This window comes from Trachurus japonicus, chromosome 5 (genome assembly GCF_045865225.1).
Source record: "Trachurus japonicus isolate A0001 chromosome 5, Traja_1.0".
In the NCBI taxonomy this organism is placed as follows: domain Eukaryota; kingdom Metazoa; phylum Chordata; class Actinopteri; order Carangiformes; family Carangidae; genus Trachurus; species Trachurus japonicus.
Genome location: NC_140911.1, coordinates 33,391,404 through 33,418,076, shown reverse-complemented (window position 1 = coordinate 33,418,076; position 26,673 = coordinate 33,391,404). Strand labels below are relative to the sequence as shown.

General features: G+C 41.3%; 1 protein-coding gene across 4 annotated transcripts in view; it reads left to right on the top strand.

The window, feature by feature from the left end:
* kif5ab (kinesin family member 5A, b) overlaps window positions 1–26,673 on the top strand; it is a 62,888-nt gene that overhangs the window by 17,104 nt on the left and 19,111 nt on the right. For all 4 annotated transcript variants that reach the window (XM_085777611.1, XM_085777609.1, XM_085777612.1 and 1 more), the window contains exons 2-17: window positions 1,891–1,978; window positions 3,591–3,664; window positions 4,028–4,132; window positions 4,539–4,587; window positions 5,872–5,927; window positions 7,215–7,302; window positions 7,558–7,682; window positions 9,131–9,235; window positions 10,261–10,409; window positions 11,818–11,966; window positions 16,375–16,598; window positions 17,459–17,527; window positions 19,500–19,706; window positions 24,517–24,663; window positions 25,676–25,864; window positions 26,394–26,511. In XM_085777611.1, coding sequence (XP_085633737.1) covers window positions 1,891–1,978; window positions 3,591–3,664; window positions 4,028–4,132; window positions 4,539–4,587; window positions 5,872–5,927; window positions 7,215–7,302; window positions 7,558–7,682; window positions 9,131–9,235; window positions 10,261–10,409; window positions 11,818–11,966; window positions 16,375–16,598; window positions 17,459–17,527; window positions 19,500–19,706; window positions 24,517–24,663; window positions 25,676–25,864; window positions 26,394–26,511 — 1,942 coding nt within the window. The remainder of the gene's footprint in view (window positions 1–1,890; window positions 1,979–3,590; window positions 3,665–4,027; window positions 4,133–4,538; window positions 4,588–5,871; window positions 5,928–7,214; window positions 7,303–7,557; window positions 7,683–9,130; window positions 9,236–10,260; window positions 10,410–11,817; window positions 11,967–16,374; window positions 16,599–17,458; window positions 17,528–19,499; window positions 19,707–24,516; window positions 24,664–25,675; window positions 25,865–26,393; window positions 26,512–26,673) is intronic.

The window sequence follows — 26,673 nt, the reverse complement described above, 5'->3', positions numbered from 1 at the left end:
ATGCCTTGCTTATGTAACATGGCTCTCCCACTATACATCCCTCACAACAGTAAGGATAGAGAATAAAGCTGTTGGTCCGTGTCCATCACACAGTTCATCCAGATTACATAAGAAACCTTTATTGTCAGTCATGAAATGTAATGCCCTTCGGGAAGGCTGCGGCCTGTCTGGAGGCATAGCTGACTCACTTCTCTATGATTAATGATGCTTCAAGACTAAAAATGAGTCCCACGTATGGTAGGTGGTACTGTTGTCTAGTCCACGCACCTTTAATAAAACTGAACTGAATTAATGTAATTTGATGCTTTGCACATTATGCATAAAAAAAAGAACTGAGGTGTTCGGATGTTGAAGTGGTTCAAGGTGGTTGCAGTCACCTGTTGTGGCATTGACACAGAAAGAGACACCATACGAAAGAGTTGGTGGTTATATAATGGCAGTGGTGGTTACTAAAATAATGATAATAGCTTGTTTAGGTTAAGGCACTAAAACTACTTGATTAAGGTTAGGAAAAGATTATGATTTGGGTTAACTTTAGTAGTCAACATTAGACAATCTTTGTTGTTAGGGTTACAATGAAAGCAATGTGGTTAACATTGTTCAAAACACGTGGATAATAGAACATAAACTGTTGGCTGAGATGCTCTTTATGCTCCTGTCATAATTATTATGTCCAAACAATAACCATGGGTCATAATAACCTGCTGCACAAACAGCCTAGGGCTTGTTTTTTGAGAACAGTACTCCAACACCGTGAAGAGGATAAAACTGTGTTTAATGACTTACTGCAAACACCACTACAGTGAATTTTATGCTCATATAGTATGCATACCCATACACCCATACACATACAGACTCGCACAGTGCATAAAATTGGGCCTATTAGCAGTGAGGCATGTTTAATTAAGGAGACTAGACTTCTCTCACTCAATATCTTCATCATAACAACTTGGCTGATGTTGGACTAAATATATCTTGACTGAGTGGTTGACTGAATATCTGGGTTAACTTGCTTTTCAACTGAATGATGCTAGCTTGCTAATTAAATGGCAATCCCAGCCCGTGTGGTGAATTAGCATATCTCTGTGTTGGCTGATAGTCAGCTGCTGGTTGGCTGACTTGCTTGGTTCCCTCAGTGTGGAACAGGCTGTTTTTACTGCCGGGCAGGCTGGTTTGCTGACATTCAACCGGCTTCATTCGCAAACACAGACTCTTTTCTTTCAATCCTTCCTCGCCTTGTGTGTGTCTTTTTTTTCCTCACATGTAAACATTGGTTTCAGGTCATCCGCTTTCCTCTGCCCTTTTTGCATTTCCACTCCTCTGCTCTACTTCTATACTCCATTTTTCTCTCCACTCCATCACATCAAGTCTTCAAGTCCTTGAACACTCCCTCTAATGGCTTCACCCCAGACGCGATCACTCTCCCTCTCTGGCTCTCTCTTTCTTGGGGTCACGCACTCTTTTGCCCAAGGTTTCATGCTGCATTGCTCTCATTCAAAACACCCATTGCCTCTCAATAGCACAAAATGCAGGATGTGACTGCACCACTCAAAAAGGGACAGATGGGCCTCTTAATGTGATATATGCACTGCTATTCTGGTCTAATACACACATATGGACACAGGGTCTATAAAGCATGTTCACTGTGCATAAAGGAAGTATTGATGTGGCACTTTCTTATATAGGCAATATGGCTTTTACATAATGTTTTAGTGATAAACATGATGTGTGAGTGAATTCACACTCTCTCACAAACACACACACACACAAGCTTCCCTGCGTGTATTTTATATCAAGTCACAGGGGAGGCTGAGGTGTTGACAATAATCTAAAGTACTCTCTAAACTGCCTGTGCTGTGTGGCTGACTGTGCTTATGCTGGCCTTCACAGGGGAGGACGTACGTGTTTGACCAGGTGTTCCCCACTAACACCACCCAGGAGCAGGTCTACAACGCCTGTGCCAAGCAGATTGTCCGCGGTGAGTCCCACACATCACCGCGTTCTTGAGATCTCCACATCAGTTTTGTCACTTTTACGCTCCATTCATTAGTAGCTCCGCACAGGCGGCGAGAAAACCAATTTCCGTGGTGTGATGTAGTCACACGACCTACAGGTATGAGCGGCGGCGGCACGGTGCGGCGGGGATTGATTGAAGAATCCTGAAGATCAAACGAAAACCAACACCCCGGAGATTCAAAGCTTCTTTCCTTCGCCCCTCCCTCTGTCTGCATCTGCCCTACATGTCTGTCTCTTTTTTTCCCCTCCCTGTTAGGGTCTCATTTTTCTCCCACCTTCAAAGTGTCTGTGGAACTCCATTGAGCTGCTTCTAGATGGGATATGAAAAAGGGAGATTGATTTGGAGGGTGAAATAACTTATAGAGTGTGAGATTATGATGTAGGCCCAGGACAGGAAAAGGAAAAAAAAAAAAAGAAAAGGCACGATCAATGGCACAGGAAAGACTCATGGTGTGGGATTTAGGAAAAGAAAGGGATGAGATGAGATGTGTCCGGTCGGTGGAAAGGGTAATGAAGAGGGCAAGCAATGCCAGAGTAAGTTGGTTTAGAGAGACTTCTTCATATTCTTGCTTTCTGTCCTTTTTTTGTGTCTCCAGATGTTTATCTTTTTTTTATGTCTCCTCCTTTGCCTTTGTTCCCTATCTATCTCTCATACTCATGCTGCCTTTCTTCTCTGTTGTCTGGAGAGCTCATCTCCCGCTGCCGTTATTATCTTTCATGCTCTTTATTCCTTGTTCTCTTATGCGTTGGTTTCTCACTACGACCGGCAAGAGGAAGCAGAGGAGGACATGTTGCCGAGCTGAGGGCTGGAGGAGTGGAGGAGTGGAGGAGTTGAGGGGGGGGGCTGCGTGGTGTCAGCTGAAAGCCTCTGTGATTAGTCTGTGGTCAGCTAACTAGGGCAGCTAGGTCTTTCACGGCGATATGTTTTTCTTAATGCATGTTTGACTTTTACCGCAGAGGTTTATGAGCCTCTATCAGGGACATTCAGCACTGTAGCTGCTTTATAACCCCAACTGGCGAGGCCATCATGCTGTTTGCACCGCAGCTCCTACCAGATGGATGGAGAAGATATGCTCAGTTGGTCCCTTGCTAAGTGACCAACTGAGTCAGCCTTTTATCCAGAATTTAGGGTTTTATGTCCCAAACTGATCAGGAGAAGCTGATTCGTGCTTTTATCTCCAATAGACTCGACTACTGTAACGGTCTTCTGACTGGACTCTACAGAATAGATTTTAAAGTTCTACTACTGGTCTATAAATCACTGAATGGTTTTGGTTTTCATGTAAAGCACATTGAGTTGCCTTGGTATGAAATGCGCTATATAAATAAAGATGCCTTGCCTTGCCTTGCCTTAAATGCTGCAGGTTTTGTTTAACGTGTGCAGCTGCAGTGGTTGCACAGCTTCAGACTAAGGTGCTCCTCAGTGCACATGAGGCACCGCTTGATCCGTCTCTGGAGCAAAGGTCAAAGATATTTGTCTCACTAACTCCTCTGCCGTCCTGTCTTATTGTTGAGGCATCTGTCAAATTATCTTTTTGAATGACACACACATGCGCCATTCTTCTCCGTTTCAGATGTATTGGGTGGATACAATGGGACTATCTTCGCCTATGGGCAGACTTCCTCTGGAAAGACACACACCATGGAGGTACAGTATCGTTAAATAATTCAAAATCTTGCTGTGGAACACACACATACACACATGCACAGGCGTGCACACACATTTTTCTTCTTTATTTTTTTATTACCTAGCATATCCCCTCCTCTGCGCTCCCAGACATTACATCTCCCTCCATCACTGTCACTGCTCTCTATCTCACTTCTCCAGCCTGCTGTGGGAACTAACCTCCTTTACAACTCTCTCTGGGAAACAACTCTGTTCCTCTTTCAACTCAAAGGCCTATCTCTTCTCCTTTCTTTGTCTATATTCTGTACTTAATTCATCTTAGGGTCTTCATGTATCCCGACCCTTCACTCGCATGTTCAATTCTGAAGTTTTTTCTTCTTGTAGGGGAGCCTCCATGATCCCCAGGGAATGGGAATCATCCCTCGGATCGCTGAGGATATTTTTGAACATATATTTGCACTGGATGAGAACCTTGAATTCCATATAAAGGTTGGTGTGGATTTCAAATTGTGTCTCTTCATGCGTGCATTTGTTCACAGGGATGTGCCTGTTACATTTTGCTCTTACACACTGTGATGTATTCAGTGGGAATTTCGGCCTGGAACCTCTGAGGTAATCCTCACATGGCTGGGCTGAGCAGAATACATTGAGCAATAAATAAATGATGATATATAAACCACGATAATCCTGCGATATTTGTTGCTTTATTCCCTTTTACATCACAGTTTTATAACAGAGGATAATACCTCACCAGGCACACAGGAGGAGGGATTACTGCAACATCATTTTTGCATATTTGTCCAATGAGCATTCATCTTCTTCCCCTCATTTATCTGTATCTATTTCCAAGCTCTTTCCCTGTTGTTGATTTTATTTATCTATTTATTGATTGCAGGTATCCTACTTTGAGATCTACATGGATAAAATCCGGGACCTGCTGGATGGTGTGTCTATGCATTGAAAATGTGAAAACACAACCCACATAATACTTTAAAGCACTCCCACAGCACTCAGTCAGAAATTCAAATCCTTATAACATCACCTAAGGGCATCGGAATGAATTGTAACAGTGTCATTATGGGTGTGATATCCACTGAGGATAAGTGGACTACCCCATCACAAGATCCTATTTTATCCCACCTGAGAGGAAGCCTGCAGGAATTATTCAGCAAAATATTGCCGCATATTTTATTGAGTAAAACAACCTATATTTTATTTACACTTACCGGGCAAGGTAGAAAAATGAGCTGGAATTGATCATCTTTAAAAAATAGATAAGCTGAGTGCACAGCTCTTAGGAAAACGCCTTTCAAGAAAACTGAACATGCTTTAGGGTGTAAGGATGATGAATGCATTAACAGCAGCCAGGACTGTATGATGCCTTCTATAATGCTTTGCTTATCGTCTTCAGACAATAAAACTTAGTGGTTTTAGGCATTACCACACACGAAGGCACCACAATGTTACAGTTCGTAGTCTTATCACTGAGATATATAACCGGTAGGAAATGATGGAGAGGCCAGAACAGAGAGCCGTAGGCAGCATCCCTGTGATTAGATCCTAAATGGAGCCAGAGACAGTGGTGGAAGCCCAAATCTGTATGCAGGGGGGTTCTCAGCCGCTGAGGAACATTTAAGCTATGGGCAAAAAAAAAAAAAGAAAAGAAAAAAGGAGTCAACAGCGAGCAAGATGAATTGATGCAGCACAGAGAGCAGCCTGTGTAGGTATTTGCAAAGAAGAAAATGACTGTACAGTAGGGGATAAAACATGCAAACAGAGCACATACACACACACCTGCACACATTAGTTCACATAAGGGAAAAAAAAACAGCACCACAATCGGATGAGATTTAATTATCACTGACAAGATAGGACGTTCAAATGTGAAATGACTAATGCTAGAATTTGGGCCAATAAAGTGGCTTATCCAAAAATGAGTATTTTGTTCGTTGACATGAGCAGAGTCACATGCTTAACCTCTCCGTGTCTTTGGCTGATAGTTCAGCTTCATTAGGAATATTCAGACATGGAGCCTGAAACATTTTTTGCACACTGCATTAGCAAAGTGTGACTCACAAACACAGAGGGAACATAGTCAGGTCTGATTATAGTTGTGCTGAGTGTAGAAGCACATTCGCATGCCAGCTCTCATTTGCACACACGCATATACACACATAATGCTTTGGTTTAAACACTGACCTCTCTCCCTGCTGTCCCTCACACCGCAGTGACAAAAACCAACCTCTCAGTGCATGAAGACAAACACAGAGTTCCTTATGTGAAGGTGAGTCATCGCGCTCTTCGTCAAAATTCAGTGTGGCAGCAAACTCTCAATTTTCTCAATTATGTAGATGCTGTTGCTGTCAAGGTTAGATGTTAAAAGAAAAATTTGACTTGTCTGGGAAATATGATTCCTTGCTTTGATTCTTCTAAGGCTGTTAGCCTAGCACAAAAACTATAAAACAAAAGGGAAAGACTAAGACTTCCTCTGTCAAACCAAAACTAAATAATCCACCAGAACTTCTGAAGCTATTGCTGTTGCTGTTGCTGCTGCTATTGCTGCTTAATAGCCCTTTAATTAACAGTCTGTAGAGGTCAAACTTCATTCCTTTACTCACCAAGAGCTGTCTCCAACAGTACCAACACCAATGTTAACTCCTGTCTCCATTAGGCTACATCTACTCTAAAGTTATACTAGCCAGGTAGCCCAAGCCCATCTTATATCACTCTCTGATAACACACTGCAGCTGAATATTGGACTCATTTTTCACAAGCCACACATCTTCTGAGCATTTTTCAGAAAATTTCAGACAGATAAATCAGGAGGAAATGAATTTTGTTCATGCTAATGACTGTGAGCTGCGTAATGTTATCTTAAGAGAATATACATAGTTCACGTCTACTGACAACACGGTTGTCACGGTTGTCACGGTTGACCATGCCCACTTAGGAGACGGGAGGTGTACCATTTCATATCATTGGCCCAGCTTGTAATGAGCCACCTTGTCATTAGTATCTTTGTTATCACTCTTCGATAGCAACTCACTGCAGCTGTTGTAATAATGGCTGAACCTCTCGTTAAGTGACATCACCACCACCTGCTTCCACAGTAAAACAACAGTGAGCTGTTTTAAGGGTTACCTAACACACAGCATTGGTTTTTCCTGAAGTCTGTTGCAACTATTTCTTCAGAGCCAAGAAATATTTAGAGACACAACTGTATTTTTCATGGTTTTGTTTTTGTACTGATTGAGCAACAGATATGATGTGCATGCAGTTATCTTTCCCATTTTCTAGTCCTCTTGCTTTGCTCTATAAAATCATAATTTGATATAGTGTATGGCTACCTAGCCAATATAACAGCAAATAATCTTATTTCCCAAAATGTCATAATTGTGCTTTAATGTGTGTCGGAGTAAAGGAAAATACTCACTTCTGTTTTTATGCAGACTTAGATATATCTGTCCATTTCTATATGCGACTTAAAATGGCCACATGTATTTATCAGTAGGTGTAGATGTGTGTGTGTTTTTTTTTACTGCACAAATGACTGTGTGTCTCTTTGACTAAGGGCTGCACTGAGCGCTTTGTCACGAGTCCTGAGGAAGTGATGGATGTGATAGATGAAGGGAAGGCCAACCGTCACGTTGCTGTCACTAGTGAGTCACGCTGTTGATCTTCCTGATGCTCTGACACTCACACTGTCAGACGTGTCATGTCAGACATTTTTCACCGTTAAAGCAAAACCATAATAAGGTGAAAAGGTGAGAAATGCATGATGTGGTGCAAAGTGAACATCTTGCTTAACAACTCTGTTAGGGGAACGAAAATGAATGACATTTTAGGTAAGAAGTCTGAATTAATGTCTCTCCTCTCCTCTCCTCCTCCCATCTTATCATCACTTTGTTCTTTAGACATGAATGAGCACAGTTCCCGCAGTCATAGCATCTTCCTGATAAACATCAAACAGGAAAACGTGGAGACGGAGCAGAAGCTGAGTGGAAAGCTGTACCTGGTGGATCTAGCCGGTAGCGAGAAGGTACGGCGAATGGGCTGTTTTCTTTAAAATAACATAAAAACAATGTTTTACATCCCTATTAAATCACACAGTCACAGTCAGCAGGATTTTGTAACCGAGCAAGTTGATGTTTTTTCTCTGAAATGGGGTTTTTGGATATCAAAAGAAGATAAACAATGTATTAAAGCTGTGAATCCTCCCTTAAAGCATGGTACTCCACTGAATTTTTAATCAACATCACATCATAAAGAATCTGTCTTGCAGACTGAGGACTTGTTAGCATTTTTACAGCTCAGCTTTGTCGCTGGCGCTATATCAGGGTGAGTGTTTATTGAGTTTGGAGGAATATAATGAGTTCCTCTGATAGAGATGCAAAAAAAAAAAAAAAATCATTTTCTGAGGACACTCAAAACTACTTTTTTGCAGATCAGCCCCAAAAGAGGTTTCAGCCTAGACAGAGGTCACATTGAAGGGAGCCACAAACAACTGCTATCCCTTGTTTCAAGGTCTTTTGGGTGAAATCTGAGTCAGCTCGCCTCATCACATCTTTTATAAAACAATCCAGGACATAGGCTACACCCGGGAAAGCATGCAGACAGAAAATACATTACATACAGGGCTGTACGTGACCCATGACTCCTTGGGTTGATAGAATTGACCGAAAATATAGAATAGCGTGTGCTTAAAATAGCAGAGGGCCATGTGGTCTGGCTAGATGCTGATTTGCAGCTAATAAGTGCTGATGCCGCATCAGTAGGTCGTTGTGGTCATCCCTGGGGGGGCGAAGGAAGAAAACGGTTCTGCTCCAGCTACTTCTCCTAAAGTTTGATACAAAATATTATGACTGAACAGGGAGCTGGTGCAAACTCCATTAAAAGGCTTTGATAGGACAACTTGCTCTCCTCTATAATTAAGCTCCTCATTATCTTGCTGTAAATAATTGTATCCCATGACAATTATGACACAAGAAGATGTGCCTTTCCTTTTGATGTTAAATGACTTGCAGAATCACTCTGAGACATCTGTTTGTAATTGTCAGTGCTATTATTATAATTATATTATAATAATAATAGTACCAAATAATTTATATTTTTGGTTTTAATTTCAAATTTAAGTTATCTGGAACTTATTGTAGGGAAACTAGAGTTTGTCTGTAGTTAAACATTTTTGTATTTTCAACTGACCTGCTGGCTGTGCACTGATTAAATAGACTCTTGGTTAAGCTAGCAATTAATTAGCATTGATTAATTGGATGTCTTCCAACTAAACACTGTCAGCATTTTCTCCTATAATTAGAGCTGTATAACACTTTCATTTCCAGGAGCTTTGTTTTTTCCAGTTACAAATCATTCCACTTGATACATAAGGAACTATGGGACATGTAATATGAAGCATCCCAGGAAAAATTAATTTTAATGCCAATAATGAACTTTACCAACTAATTTCTTCCGTGTTTCTATGTGTGTCAGGTCAGTAAGACGGGTGCAGAGGGAGCAGTGCTGGATGAGGCCAAGAACATCAACAGGTCTCTGTCCGCCCTGGGGAACGTCATCTCAGCCTTGGCTGAGGGAACGGTAGGGTGGAGAAATCTCTGGCTTTCTTCTCTATGTGCTGAAGGCTCTTCCTTCCTGCTTGTTTGTCCTCTAACAGAAACTAAATGCTTGGTGCCAAAAACAATGTGTTTTTACAAAATTGAGTCCAGGCTGCAGTAAATTAGCTGAAAGTATTAGATTAGAGCAATTTAAATGTCCCAAATGAGGAGATTTGTTGAGACACCAACAGTCAGTCAAAGCGAAATCACAGTGCATTCTATCAGCTCAGAAGTATACCCACAATCCCAAACCTACCATAAACAAATAGGACATTTTGGTAAAATGAGCTACCATATACATTTAAAATAAAAAGTGGAAACAGGAGCAAATTGCAATCCTGGCTGGTGTGAGGTATGTAATCAGTCCTTTCTGAATGTGATCTGGGGTTTTTGCAGAATCCTCTTAAATTGACATTTTTGTGTGGTGGGGTTGGATGAATGCTACAGGGACATGTGAGCTACTGTTTTTTTTCACATAATCCCAATGCTGCTAAAGCTGGTAACGTATTTCCATAAGTCACCAAGTTCAACCAGCACATTCAAATACCCAATCTATTCTGCCCACTCTGTGGTACGCCGGTGCTTCATTATCGTAATTAAAACACTCCATCTATTATTATATAACTCTAAAGGCTTTGGGAAGTCTTCACAAATCTAACGGAAAAGCTCACAGACTGTAACTGCCTCACAAATCTTTCATGAATCCACTGGCATTCATTCTTAATTCAGCAGTTGAGCAAGGACACAGTCTTTTTAAAGGAGTTCCAAAGGTTAAGATGGTAAAATTGTGAATGATGCAGCAGATGGAGAGAAACCTCTTCTTTCTTTGTTCCTTGCTGATGCTCACAACACAATATTTTTAGTTAGAAGACAAGGAAAGGAATTTGCTTCTGCAGCAATGCAGAATGAGCTCCACGGCTTCTTTAATCCTTTGCCTTTCTGTCTTTTTTATGCTTTTCTCACCATCTCTGATTCCCTTTCATCCTTCCTTTCTTTATCTCTTTATAGAAATCCCATGTGCCGTACCGTGACAGCAAAATGACTCGTATCCTGCAGGACTCGCTGGGCGGGAACTGCCGCACCACCATGTTCATCTGTTGCTCTCCCTCCAGCTACAACGATGCAGAGACCAAATCCACCTTGATGTTTGGCCAACGGTAACGTGCTTCCATGCTAAGTAACCATGGGCTGCTGCACCCAGCAACACAACACACAATTGTTGTCCCGCTCAGCCGCAGCTGCTGGGATGTTTTTCTGCCCAAATATGTTTTCTACTCAGATATGCTATTCACATATTGCTGCCTCCAACTTTGCGTCTGATGGCTTACACATGGTTTCAGAGACCGGGTTGTGTTGCAATTTAGTTTCTGATCGTGCCGGGACTGCACACAGAGCATCTTTTTTAATCTTAAGAGTAAGCCACAGTGATAGAAGCAGAGATTGGGTTTGTTTGCCAGCTTCCCACTCCTATTGCTCACTGTCAGCTCTGACAAACCTCAGATAGAAAGAAAGATTTAAAAAAAAAACATGCATCTCTAGCCCTTTTCCTCTAACAATGAACTCTTTGAATAGAGAAAGACACGATAGCGTTGGTTGAAATAAATAATGTATGACCGGGCTGAGGGAATGACAGACTCCACAGGAGATATTTGAATTTTACTGAACAGAAGATTTGGTCTGTTATCTTCCTCTGTGAGCCGCAGCAGGTGCTGAATGCCACAATTAATCAGTTTTTCTTGTTTTTGTTTTTTTGTTTTTTGTCTTTTTTGGGGGGGAAATCAACACCAATATCACCCAAACAATATCTCTGATACTCTATTTTAATAGTTCAGTGTTATCAACTAATGAAGTGATGATAGGGTTAGAGTAAAAGTCTACATGTGCAAGAAAAAAAGACAATCTGTGGTTTGGCTCAGGGTTTGGTTCATTATATAAAGACATAAAAAAACATTAACACTTTGCTCAGCATTAAGTTTTGTTACCTGATGTTTGAATGCAACATTTCATTTCACAATGTAACTCATAACGACTTGGTAGATTGTGATGTGATGAGACCATATTTAGGTAGAGCTGTTTGTCTCACTTATTTCAAGCGCAGCAGTGTTTTCTCACTCAAGTGTGAAATTATGTGAAAGTCACAACCAGAGCTGGAGTGCTGTGGCTGCAGCATCATGAATGTTTCAAGTGTATCGTGCCACTTATTTGGGTTATAATTGAGAAATAATTTATAACCACACACTGTACGTTCTCTTATGAACTATGCTGTATGTTTGTATGTGAGACATTGTTTTCAAAGGTATGAAGCATTACATTTTAATATTTTTGGCAACTGTATACCTCCCTCTACTACATGCTTCATCAAACACAGTTGGTAGAAACCCAATTTGCATAACAATTAATGAGATGCAAACCCATTCTCATTGAGCAGCCAGGGCTGAAATACCCTTGTTGACAGTTCTTTCATTCTCTGCTGCTGCCTCCATCTTTTTCCTCTCACCTTCCAATCCTCACACTATTTCCCCTCCTCTTCTCTCCCTCTGATTCACACTGTTTCCTCCCAATTAGAGCCAAGACCATTAGAAATACTGTGACTGTGAACCTGGAGCTCACAGCAGAGCAGTGGAAGAGGAAGTATGAAAAGGAAAAGGAGAAGAACAGGTCAATGAAGGAGACGATTCAGAGGCTTGAGGCTGAGCTGAACCGCCGGAGGAAAGGTAATACTGACACTAGTGTGATGCTAATGGCTCACAAAAGCACTCTGCTCTGGGAGAACCGAAGTTGTTTCCTGCAGAGTTTATCAGTATTTTTATAATACTGGTTTATATTTTCAGCCCCACAAGTGGAGTAGTTGTTATTGTTGTGGTTGGTCTACACTCGTGGCTGACTGAAAATTATGAATACTAGTGGAATAATCTACATGAAAGTTTGTACAGATATTCAAGGTCCTCAGAGGATGAAGTGTGATCTGATCTCTGACATTTCTTTCAGCAGCACCATGAGGTTCACATTTGTAATTCTGAGTGCAATGCAGTTGCAGAGGATTTTGGTCCACATAGGCCTTTTTTGTGTTCCCTTCAAAGAATCCTAATGACATTGATGATCCTCTAAATATTCAACTGGAACCACACACACACACACATTATATGCCACACATTGCCACAAGCACGCAACATAATCAACAATGCAACTCGACCGCCAACAGTTATGCTATTTGCAGCTAATGTAGCCTCAATCTGCAGAGAGCACACGGGGCTAAGGGATGTGTGTGGAAGTTATTGGGTTTTTGGGTTGTTGTTTTTTTTAACACAACAAACAAATGAAAATTAAACAATTAAACCCAAGTTTCAAAGCAGTTATAACCCAGGATCCTAAATGCTAAACCACGACTAAAAAAGTAAGAGGAGCTTTTTCAAGTTCAAAGGACACAGCTGCTCTGTGGTCCCTTTGGAAAAATCCTATCACTTAATGTCCCTGTGTTATAAGTATAGGGGTTATAGTTCCTCCTTTTCCTTTTTCTTCTTTTCCGACTGATTTTCACATAACCCCCATGGACTACATGCAGGTGTAGCTCACAGTCGGCCATATTGAGGACAAGCAACTTGCTCTGACTCTGGCTGCAGTTACAGTGCAGTAGATAGGTGATCCAGTCATCTTCACTAAAAAAAACTATTCATGACTCTGTGAAAAATAAATCAGTATGTAGCTATTACTTCAACTATTTGCATAATGTTACTATAATGTTACTTTTATAAAAAAAAAAGTACATGATTAAAATTATCCGTGATTTTACATTAAGTATGCTGCATCATAACTGCATAAACGTTCATAAAAAATCAAACCGTTTGGAAATCGGACAAAAACTGAGCGAGTTCTGAGGGAGAGAGTGGTTGTGGTGGATGACCTACATGAGCTGCAGGAAGTGACGTGTATCTTACCAAATCTCGTCGCGAACTCCCAGCTGGTTAGGTTTAGTAAAACTGACATATTCAGGTGTAAAATAGGAAAAAAAAAAAGCAAAAAGTAAGTGAAGCCATTGGTTGGGTTTGGGCACAGCTAAGTAAAGATTGCATGGCGTTCCTGCAGCTCATGTACGCCATCCTTTCCCAAGATGGCCGCAGTGTGGCTACGCCGTGTCATTGGGCAGCAGCGGCAGGCAAGTCATCTGGTCACAATACACAGGTGTGGTTCATCTGTGTTAATGAGATGATGTCACTGTGAGAGGCGTGTGCATCCACTGGAGTTAATGAGGTAATGAGACTCACCTGGGTGGTGGGCGCAGTGGCAGCAGTAACACTGGAGACACCGACCTGAGAGGAACACAGACACACAACTTACACTTCTAAGGAACCAGTCTGATTTTGTTATAAAGACCTGTCCACCATTAACCTAAAACCTAACTGCTAATCCAGCAGACTGACCCACCTCCACACTGTTTTATCCTATGTGGAAAAGCAGCCCACCTCCTCTCTGTTTCTTTTCCTCAGGCTTTTCTCCTTAACTAACCCGACAGTTCAGGTTAGGACTATAGTACTTGTTTGTGAGCACTTAAAACGCCTCTTACAAGTCTGTAACACCTTTCTCTTCTAGTCTCTCCTCAGAGTAGCTACTACTCACTAGCTGGACTTAAAATTTCACTAGCCACTTAGCCTGCAGACATTACTTTTCAGTGCACGTAAGTGCAGATTTAACCTCATTTGATGTCTGAACATATGCCCTATGGAGATATACGAGGAGCAGCCAGACTTTTTGGATTTGTGCCTAAAACACTGAGGAATCTCTTTTATAATATTCAGACTTTTACATTTTGCAGAGCTGGATTCCCCACATTGTGTAGGGAGGAACCGCTGGGGGCTTTATGTTTTATGAATCCTTATGTATTAGTAATCCTCAGAGTGACAAAGGTTAATCGCATCTAACAGAGAGCCATAACTTAGACTTGTCCTCCTCCGTGTCATCACACTCAAGCCTGTGTCGGTGCGCAGACAAGATCACAAGCAGGTGAGGTTTCTCCGTAATTACACACGTAGATGCACCCCAACATGCCGCCGCCCTCTCCTGCCAGACTTCAGGTCGATTCAAATGTCAGTGCTCTCAATGGTCATGATCGGTTGACATTTAAGCTGTGTAATGAATCCTCTCCGGTGTTTTACTGAACATCATTCAATCACTGCTTGACCTGAATTTTAAAAATGCAGTAACACATCTTTATTGAACACCTATCAGAGGAAATGATTCCTTTTATTGGCTCATCCTACTCAGCTACTCTGATTCTCCTTCACACACACACACACACACACACAATCTCTCCCTCGACTCTCCTCTTCTCTGTCTCTTACAGTTTAGCACTTTTAATTTCCTAATGGATCATTTTGACAACATCGTTGCCCTCACTCCCTCCTCACTGCTCCCTGTATTGTTGCACACCCCAGGCCAGGAACTCCCTGAGACGGATGCTGTTGACCTCTATCTTGCACCACATTACCCGACTCTTTACTCAAGGGTGTCCCAAAGACAGGAGCAGCAGGCTCACACAGCAGATTCCATCCATTGTTCAACCAGTAGTGTGCAATGCAGCTTTTGTAGCATTTTACCTGACAGATGTTTTTACTGATTTGCACAGCCTCAATAAGACAGAAGGATGTGATCTGAAGGGTGTCGGCTGTCTTCAGTATGGATTATTTGACCTTGTCTTGACTCTTGAAGGGGCAAAGCACTCAATTTCCAAATTGATCCTCTTCTTTTTCAGTTACACTACATTAACTCAGTCAAATCAACAGTGTGAAATGCGGGAGTCACACAAAAAACAGAAGTAGCATTCGTTTTCAGACAAACAAGAAGAGAGAGGCAGAAAGGTGACAACATTTAATATGCTGTAGATGAAAACAAATACAGGCACTTAGCAACGCTCAAGATTAGCCCCCTTCAGGCAGGAGCGTCAAGCTGTTTATGTTGTTGTGTCTTGGGAATTGTGGAAAAAGCAGAAGGTGACTTGATGAATATGTCACAAATTCAAACTGTTAGTTTACCATCTTCTCGTAATGTCACTATTTTTACACAAACAACAGAATATTACAGGAAAATCTTTGTGAAGACAACATTTTGGTTGAACCGCAACAATGGCACCAGCAGAATAATTATGACTGACTGACTGTTTTTTTTTTTGCTGCATTGTCAGTTGCTCTTTCATAAAATGAACTGGCATAAACCATTTATGTTAGGGGGCATTTACAACCTGCACTGTTGCAAACATAGCTCGTTGGAAACAAATAGCCTTAGCCTGGCTCGCCTCGGGTCCATATCATGGTTTGTGTAAGCTGTGCATTGTGAACACAAAGCCAGCCCCACTTTGCTTTTTGCCTTTTTATTTCAGCCTGGTTGTGGACAGATAACATGCCATTACACTGGGATGCTTGAAAAGCCATATAGACATATAGACAGAGGCAGGTGATACTGTAACAATAGCAGTGTGTGTGTGTGTAGTTATCTAAATGTATATATGCACAATATATTCCACTATATCACAATGTATGGCTGGTTCTTTGGTGATTACTGTATAAAAAAATGGATCATTTCAGTACAGCATGTCCATTTGTTTATTCATATGTCATATTCTGAGATGATTATAGAACCCTGAGCATGTGTGTAAGAATTCCACTTTTGTGTGGTCTTTTGTGTGTCTTTTTGTTTGTTTTTTTACAACACTCTCAAGCTGCTCACTTAATGCTTTTCTATAAACTCATCTGTGGAAGAGCTGCTTTACAATCTTGTCAAGTAGCTGTCAATACAGGCTCGTGTTTGTGTTTTTCATGACATTAATTGCCTGTTTGTGTGAGTAGTGTATTGAATCTTTTGAATTCACTTTCATGCTTTCAGTAGCTCCCCCTCATTTTGTGAATTTCCGAAAGAATCTCGGCCAAGGCCAGGTGCAGGAAGCCTGGCTCTGAAATAGCTCAGCCCTGAGTTTTAAATGCATTCAGGAGAATAGAAAGGACATATGTTGAAGATTAACCCACTAATCCCTTTTTATGCATTAAAACGTGGAGGAGGATTTACCTACAGTATGATAACAGGCTCACATTTACAAATAAGAAAAATCCAATGTTGTGTCTATTGTTTTTCTAGTTGAGGATGATGTTGAGCTGGGCCAGTGTGGAGGATTGGAGGAAATTCCCCTCGTGGCTCCAAAATCTGAAGAGCCGGTTCTTGACATCTGCAGCCCCTGCAGTCCCTGCAGTCCCTGCAGCCCCTGCTCCATTGCATCCTCCATTGTGGTTCACATATCAGAGGAGGAGAGGCAGAAGTACGAGGAGGAGATCCGCAGGCTGTACAAACAGCTGGACGAGAAGGTGATGAATGGAAGCTGCATGAGGACAATTTGTGAGCATGAATGTAGCGCTGATTACACCGCGTGGTGATTCTTTTGTAATGGTATGCACACATGAATAAAATGAGCCTATCATATATGTATTATTCATGTTAATGAATTCAGGATTAGACACGTAGTAGTGACTAATATGGCAACTCTCAGGAATAAATGTCGTTTGGGAAATGGTAATGCTTACATTTAAAGGCATTAAAGCTTTTATGTTGAACACCTCATACAACCTATGCATCTGTAGTCCATACAGTACTACAAAACACTTCAGTGTGCTATGATAGTGTTTTTATCAACAGATATTGCATTAAATATGCAGAAGTAGTCGTGGTGTATCAATGTGCTGGTGCAAGTTTTTTTTTTTTTCCTTCACAGGAAAAAGAAAAAAATCATCATGTTTTGTGTGTGGATGCACATACTGCGCAGGGCAATCCATGGGGATGCATATACTGTATATATTGTCTCCTTCTGGATGACATTTGTATGAGCAGTAGTAGATCTGGACACTCCTGGAACATTTTCATTATTAAATGCAGTTTTCCTTGGTGAAGGTAGTTTTCCATGGTGATGTGTACGCTCACAGCAGACCATCAAATAAATGCTTTCTGAGCATTAATTAGAAATTCTTCTTATTGATATAATTGATTTTGTTGATAGTTAGACTGTTTTATTTGTCACTTTTAGATGTAGTTGTGATTGGACAAGACATGGAACCCAAAGTATACAGGATGACATTGTACAAAGTTTTCTACTTATTCTGTCCCTGTATAGTAAATAATCCATAACACTGTAAATGAACTGTATCTTCCACATGTCTCTTTACCACAAAAGGATGATGAGATCAATCACCAGAGCCAGATGGTGGAGAAGCTGAAGGAGCAGATGCTCGACCAGGAGGAGGTAAAAGACCATGGTTTTACATCCTTTCATCAGTTTGGTTAAATGGCCCACGGTAGGCTGAGCATCTTCAAATGTGTCAGAAATTTAAATAGAAATCAGTTGTGAAAGGTTTATTAGTCTGTCCTTGACGGGATGAGGAAGAAAAAAACGATCTTCTTTTCAGGTGCCAGAAAGTACTTGAAGAGAAGCATTGTTTAATCGTGAGTGTTTTGCAGTGTAAAATAAATCATTGGATTTCAGTGACTGGTCTGGCACAAGTTATTGAGAGAAGGGAAAAGTCCACACTGCCCATTTTAGCTGAGTGTGGCTGATAACCAGACAATCAGACACACTCTGATCATCTGATATGTGTGGATAAGCATGATTTTTGTGAATTAGAGCACAAAATGGTTTATATCCATATCATTTAAGTTTCTGCAGTGAACAGACTTGGCTATTTGTACTGTATATGCTACTTGCGGGGGAAACAGAAATTAAAAGCCTCAATCTTGAGGTAATCACAGACGGTTTACAGCATGTGCTCATAGCTGTGGGTAAAATAAGCTGAAACAGGCCACAGCGTACCATTCCACTGCCAAGTCATTTGCCAAATTACTTCATTCATATTCCAAATTGGTCCTGCTGTGGGTTGCGCCGACAGGATAGTAACTACCTAACCTTAGTCTGCGTGCAGTAACATGAATTTACATCCATTTGGCCAAACGCAGGCTGCTTCTCAAACATGCGAGCACCCTGGGTAGAGCAATATCTACATTTAATGACTCCCATTCAGTGAAATGACCCACAGTGGGCCGCAGCAAAATACAAGCAAATATCATGCTGGCACAGCAATGGCATCTCTTACAGAGTCTCAGCGATGTTCTCGGATCAATATTTAAAATGTGTTTCATCTGATAGATTACATCTCTATTGTGTGACAGGGTACACATGCTTATCTCTTGTTAGCAGCTGCTCAAATCCAGCTGCTCTGAAGCATCAATGATAAAGATGCTGCTTTTGTGTCAGATTTGAATTTGAATTTCTTCATCCAAAACCCTTGTTTCATTTGCTGATGGGGAGACACTACAGGTGAATAGGGGGAAAATTAACTAACAGATACCACCATGAAACTTCCCAAGTTTATCACTTACATTAAGACAAATATTTTTGTATTACAAGTTTTGTCAAATTTTATCTAAATGAGGCAATATCTAATGAAATATGCGTTATGTTGCATACATTTCCAGAACCGAAATCTGAACAATGGATAAAGCTACTTTCAAAATTCCTGTTTTATTTTGTTGACATATTAGAGTCAGAAGTTTTTACAGAGGGGTTTTTGGATATCTCTTTTTATCACTCTGTAAATGAGAAAATACTGTCACAAGCCCTAAAAAAATCTAATTTCGCCCTGTTTTTAGGAACAAAACGTTGTATAAATCAGGCTTTGAATGATATATCAACAAATCCCCTCTGTAAAAACCTTCAAATTATAGACAGGAATAAAACTGGAAGGCTTGGTGTCTGTAAGTACTGCTGAAGTTGAGATTTCGGGCTCAGAGTCTGAGGAAAAACTCATTTTGAGAAAACGGCCTTTAAAAACTTCCATAGATTGTAAATGTAAATCGTACTTTTACGATTGGTTGCAGATACAGAGGAAGCAACAATTTTTGGAGCCTACATAATTGTTCAGGAGAAATAGAGCTTTACAATGATATCTGATATGACCTGGGTCAGACAACAGGCACAGCACAGTATGTCACAGTAGCATGCTAACCTTTGGTGAATTTAGGAGAAATCTACTGACGATAGAAGACAAAATGAAAGTAAAATAACCACCTTAATGTGGATTTTCTACAATTTCTTTCAACTTTTCTGAAAGAATACATAGCCCAAAATCTCAAAATTGATCAGTGCATGAAAAACCAGTGTTTTTGCCTGTAGTGTCTCGCCTTATGTCTATATTTAGCTGTTAAATCTCTGTGGCCCTCAGCTTCTAGCATCATCCAGGGGCGACAGTGAGAAGGTGCAGTCGGAGCTCGGGAGGCTGCAGACAGAGAATGAATCTGCAAAGGCGGAGGTGAAGGAGGTCCTGCAGGCCCTGGAGGAGCTGGCCGTCAACTACGACCAGAAGAGCCTGGAGGTGGAGGAGAAGAGCATGCAGAACAAGCTCCTGGCTGAAGAACTGACAAAGAAAATGGTGGGTCAGGCTCCCTCGGGGGTTAATATTTCATTTTCAAAAACGAAGCTGACAAGGGAGGAAAGGGAGAAAAATAGGTGTAGAGAAAGGAACAATCAATCAGGTAGAAATAATCTGTCCATCCGTCAAACGAAGCCCCTATCTTTCAAGCATATGTAGAACTGGTGATTCAAAAGCATTTAGGGAGATAATGAGTAAAATTAGAGAGCTACATGGAAGGAAAGATAAGAGAGAAAAGTCTCATAATTGGGCTGCCTGCAGTCTTGAACAGAAATGTATGAGCATGATTAAAATATTAGAAAGGAAGAAACAAAATAGAGAGGGGGGAAGAATAAAATAAACAACATGAGCAGCCGATCTCTTGGTTGAGGCATTGAATGTAATGAAAGTGAAGGCCTGTTGTATCAGACCACAATCAACAACATGACATAGCCACAAGTCGTCTGCAGCACAGCAGAATATTTATTCTTTTGCGTTGCTATGGATCCTGGGAGAATGAAAATCACTATGGATCTACAAATACCTCAAAGGATGTGAAGCTCACACTTGTGAAAGAGAGGTTGAAGAGTTTCAGGTGTTTTTCTGCTGTGATGGAAGATGACAGTTCTGAAATAGTGCAGCTCTACCTACATAATACATATGGATCACTTTAAAGGGTTGCATGTGAGTGGATCTTTGTGTTTTTATTTTGCAAAAGGAAAAGTCCAGCAGAGACCGGACTAAAGCAGCGACCACTGGTCATTCCTCCATAAGGTTACTGTGACTGGCTCAGTGGACTGAGTGGACCATCACTCACCTCCTTTAAACCTCTTTAATATTTCATGCACCGCTTTACAATCTGCCACCGCGTCCTCCCCCTGCTCTCTGTCTTCCTCAGAAGCTGGTCCAGACATTGATGAAAGGAGCTGACACTGTGGCTGCTCAGCGCGCGTTTTAGTCGGCTGAACGCGGCTTTAAACCCCTCGTTAAACCTCTCCTCAGTCATATCACTTAGCTCGTCTCCTCCACGGCTTCTCCTGCTCCGCTCTGCTCTGCTCCGACCTCTCCAACCTGACACGGCTCCGTCTCAGGGGCCCCACCTGGCAGCCTGACAGGAAACTGAGCACGAGGAACCACGCACTCTCACGAAAAAAAACCCCCCATCCCCTCAGCCTTGAGTGCAGGATGCAGAGAGCCGCGTCTATAATGTGCAGTGTTGCAGGTTTTTTAATTTTTCCATATCCATAGTTGAAATGAAGCAGCATTGACCTAGAAAAAACGTTGCAATGGATTCCATTCATCACTGTCCTCACCCCACCATCTCCTCAACCGCCTGCATTGCTGCCTTCAGTGGTAAACCCCTTGTCTTTTTCTGCAGGAGGCCACAACATTACAATACTGTGCATCTTCTATCCAATTGTCCACTTGAGCCCCTTCCTATCATTACAATTAACTCCATTCATCATTCAATCAACCAGCTCCTCTCTGCGATATCTCCTCGTAAATCTTTCTTCAACTACACTGCACATCTTCCATTAACCTCTCTCTTCTCCACTCCTTTTTGCGTATTCATACATGAATTGATTTCGGTCAATTATTTACTGTCATCTATGCCATGTAAATGTTTTGACGGGAGAAGCGACCTGGAAAATGATCACAGGGCTTGAAGTTAATGATGGAGATGAAGATGGAGAGGTTGATACAGGACTATGTGTGACTGTGTTTAAGAAGGTGGTTAATGGTGCTTTCGGTTGGCTTAATGATTCACGGGGGCAATAACCTAAAACACGCTATTAAAAGAACAGTTAAAAGCATTATCTCTGATGATAGAGAATTTCTAAGTAAAAAAACGGTAGCAAGAGTAGAAACTCTCAAAGATTTGGGTACCATAGCAGCAGCAGTGAGGAAACACATCTTTTTTTATCACTAATGTTCACACCAAACTGAAACATTAGTTGTAGGTGCTGATGTAGACACCAGTGTGATTGCTTGTCTGACATGATTTGTTTTTGACCAGTGACAAAAGTCTTCTTGGGTTTTATTCATTTTTTTCAACTCGTAGTGAATCGATCGAATCCAAATTGTTTCTTTGTGCTCCAGCCATCGTCATGACAGCACTGTTTAGAAGCTGCTTGCTGTACAAACTGGAAGGGATAAAGTAAGCTCCATCATTCGCTCTCTCTCACACCCTTTCATCCAGCAGCACCACTGCCATCAACACCTCTTTCCCAGTTTATTGATTTGTAATTTAGCAGCCATTATGTGTTGTTACTGGGATTTCTTGGATGTGAATGAGGTCAGGGTGTAGTTCTACGTGAGCTTTTTTTTTTTTTTTTTTCTCCAAGGGAGGAAATAGAATATTCTCAGTTGGCATAATCAGGTTGCTATTCATTTACATGTTTTGCATCTGTAGTGCCTTGAGATCCAGTCATCACATCAAAGCAAGACAGCCGATCAAAACAAATGATCAGAATTGTTATATTGACACTATCTGTTGATTGATTTGCCTTGTCAGGTCACGCTTTGAGTAACCTGATAGAAAACATTCCACCTTAAAGCTTGTCAGTAGTGCCAGTATCACGCACTGTGTCTCCTCCACTAAAAACCTTATTCAGCCCCCCCCTTCCTCATCTCCACACCCCCTGCCCCTGTGCTTTCACCACAGTTCCTCAGCTGAACCAGAGATTCCTCATTTATTTATTTTCCCATCATTTTTTCCCCAGTAAATTTGGAAGAGGAATAAAACGACACCCAAGTGCATGCTAGAGATTTTCTCTAGACTGCCCAAGCATCTATAGTGCTGAAACTATTATTTTTCCCTGTACTTAGTTTCTGCTGTGTTTGAGAGAAATAACTAGTTGGTAGTACAGTAGTAGTTGCTTTTGCTTGGTTGACTTTTGCCAGAAATTCCCAGTGGTGACATTTTATTGTAAATTTCACATTGTCCTTTTATTTTCACAAAGTGTGTCAGCCCAAGTTTATATTGTGTGTTTTTCAATCATTCTCCCATTTCTATCAATGTTTGTAGCCTGTATTGATTTAGTGTGAAATGCCCCACTTCATATTCCTGGGTCTTTACCTGGTAGAATATCCAGTTTTGTAAACACTGTAGAAGCTGCTGATCCATAAGTCATCCAACCATAATCAATTATTGATCTAATCATTGCTCTATCAATCATCGTTATTGACCATGTGTCAAGCTCCCAGTCAGAAGCTGCCACACACCTAAAGAACATGTATTATGTTTTCACTAAGGGAAACCATACGTTCCATGTCTAATCCCTCTCTGAAAAGACATACAACCACCTAATCCAGAGCTCTTTGAGTTTTTGATCCTTAACATCCACGTGACCTTATCTGCAATCTGTATCTCTTTTCCCGCTCTGCTAAATATTCCTTTGATGAAAAGAAAAGGGATAAAAAACACACATCCTCCACCTATGGCCCGCTGCCACACCGTATCTACTGTACACTGACCCTGTGAAATAAATTCTGCCTGAATATTGAGAGATGTTAGTCCTCTGAATAATTACAGAATTGATGTGATGAATAAAATCTCTATGATTCATGCCAAATGGAGAGAAGACGTCAGCATGGTTGCTCTCTGCGGGGACTTTCACAGTGCTTTGTTTTAAGTGCCCAGTTTCGAAGCCCAGGCAAAGAAAGTTGTGCAGTCAAGTTTTTTTTTTCAGTTGAGAAATACAGTTAAGATTTAATCATTTATTTCAAGAAGGTGGAGAAACCCATCAATGCTTTTATGTCCTCCCACATCAACTATTGCAATTCCCTATGTACCTGTTTCAGTCAGCCAGAAAATGTTGGTACTTAGCTCAGTCCAAAGATGTGTTTATATTACCTCATTGTACCATCCCTGCACTGGTTGTTTGTTTATTTTAGGATAGATTTTTCACTTCCTTTAATTACTTTTTGGACCTCTTCCTATATTTCTGGCCTTTTATTCCCTCTTTGAGCCAGGATGCAGTCTGAGCACGTCTGATAATGCACTGCAGGTCTTTCCAAGATCTGTGACCCGTGGATGCTGGGCTTATTAATTCTGATGTCACTAAATTGTGTCGACCCTAAATACGTATATTTAAGTAAAAAATATTTACAGTAAGTACATTTCTGTAAATGCTTGATGTGTATAAGCCTCATAAATCTCTGAGATGTGCAGGAACTGGCCAACTAGTGGTGCTTGGAATTGAAACCAAACAGGGTGAAATGGCTTAAAGCCACAATCCTGCTCCCTGCTGGAACCGGCCCCCAGTAAATATCATATCTGCTCAAACCAAAACTTGCTTTAGAGAGAATCTAAAAATGTATCTTAACCTCATTTAACCACTTAATCTCACACAGGTCAGAACTGTTTCTGTTATTTCTGTTTTATACAGAATACATAAGCAACACATTCAGTGCTGTATTTTCAATTTGTTTTTTTTTCTTTTGCCTCACATGAATGAGCAGCAGCTCAATGAAATCTTAAGTCAGTCTAACATTTGATTGTGTGGTCAGTTATAGTTCCCTGATGCATGTAAACCTGCTACTGTAGTAAAAGTGGGCCATTATAATTTAAAAAAAATTAGAACAAGCTTCCATGTCAAAGATGCCTCTGGTACTAGAACAAATAGCACAACGCCTCTGGGCAGCAATGAAAACGTCCCTTGCAGCTGTGTGTGCTGGCGGGTTAATGGACTCTCATTACCCTTTTCCCTCACTCCGCCCCCACATGATAATCTCTCCCTTTATTGTTCCCCTGTACCTTCCAATCTCTTCCCCCTCGTTTGTTTTTCCCTTCTCACACCCCTTTTGTCTCACTCCTCTCCTCCAACAGAGTCACCTGATGGCTGTAGAGGCAGAGCTGTCCCGTATCCAAGAAGTGAGCAGCCACCAGAGGAAGCGCATTGCTGGGATTCTCAACGGGCTCATGAGGGAGCTGAGCGAGTTTAGCACCATCGTAGGAAACAAGGACATCAAGCTGGTGAGTGGAGCTGTGGCTGCAGGTTGGAAAACGCTGTATTCACTTACCAAAGATGCTGCCATCGAGAAAACAGTGCATGTCACAAAATATGGAAACACTGAAATAAAATACCCCATGTTTACCCTGTTTCAAAAACAGACAAAACATATTATTTGGGCTTCCTCTCAAAGATGGAGTCATAACTCATAAACCACTATGCATGGACAGATCAGGTGACATACAGGAATTAATGCAGCTTGCTGTAAAATAATGGAAACAATGCCACTTCTAAATATCATGAATATCAGATTGTAATGTTTTCTTCTTTGGATTCTTCAAACTATAAAGGTATTAAAGAAAGAAAAAAATCAGGAGCTCAAGTGCAGCACATGACTAGTCCTGTGGATAAAAACGTGGTCGGAATCCTATTTCTGAGCAAAAAAGGAAATGACATGCCTAGCTGAGACATGTACCGACCAAAGAAGACAGTGAATAAAGTGAGCAAAAAGTCTAGGTTCAAAAGTTCACACTACACAACAATGGCGTATTTACCTGTGCTTTGTATTGCCTGCTTGTTCCAAAGCAGTGCTGCAGCTTTATCCCATTTGCACTGAGTGAAATATTAAAACTTGACACAGTGGAAAATGCCTTGCATGTCATTATATGCACATGTCTCTCTGATTTAACTTGACACATCTGAAGGGCAATAAACAGTATATTGAGCATGCATTATGTATTGCCCTTGACCATGAAGTTTTCTCTTTAAGTCCCGAGACCATATTCACTGTCATCTCTAATGTTCAGATTGATTTTGACGTGTAAGTTCATTTCAGTGCCTCTTGAATCACAAAACCTGCTAATTGATGCTCTTAACATAATGGATGTGCGTAGGAAATACGAGAAAAGCCTCGCTCCCTTTCCTCCCTGTTCAGCCTCCCAGCTGCATTTAAATCGTCTCCGTCTTAACCACACATCTTCACTACTCTTTGAACTGTCTCACCCCTCCCTCTCCTCCTCCCTCATTCATCTCCAGCCCATGGAGATCACTGGTGCGATTGAGGAGGAGTTCACTGTGGCTCGCCTCTACATCAGTAAGATAAAGTCGGAGGTGAAGTCCATGGTAAAGCGCTGCCGCCACCTGGAGAACCTTCAAATGGAATGTCACCGCAAGATGGAGGAGACGGGAAGAGAGCTGTCCTCCTGTCACCTCCTCATCTCACAGGTGGGGGGGGAGTGGGGGGACTCAAGAAGAAGCATTTCTTTCTGTTGACATGGAAAAATCAGGACACTGCAACTTACAGCAAAGCCAAATATTAATTAAGACCACAACCGACTGAGTGATGTTTCAAGCTCACCCAACTCTAATTATCGTCACACGTTGCTATGTAGGCCTTTGTGTGATGTTAATTACTCAGATGAAGAGCCGTGTGCTCAAATCATCGCCCAGTGGTTTGTTGAAACAACAGATTTTTTTGCACCAGAAGCTCTCAGTGTGCCGACTGTCCTGATTCTTAAAGCATTGTGTGTTTTCTGCTCTTTGTGCTGATGTGGTTGCCAGAAGCCATCATGGTGGAAATTTTTATGATCTTTGGTATTCAAATTAAATTCCCCAGTGAATGTAGATCATAAATATTCTGTGTAATTCACATCTATTCAGCAATGAGTAAAAAAAAAAAAGTATCTTCTATCCTTTGTATCCTCTCTTGGGTGGAGCTGTTTTGCTCATCAGTGCACCATGCTCTGGCTTTCAGCACGGGGCAAAGATCCGCTCTCTGACGGAGTACATGCAGAACGTAGAGCTGAAGAAGAGAGAGCTGGAGGACAGCTTTGACTCCCTGAGCGAGGAGCTGGCCCAACTCAAAGCTCAAGGTAAAAGAACCCACATTATTAATGTATGAAATGGTTGTACAGCAGTATCTCCATTAATATATGAAACCAGTCGAACGACAAAACAGATTTCACCAGTGGACAAGGCTGATCCCACTGTGAAGCTGTGAACCAAATGCTAATATTAGCATCCTAACATGCTCA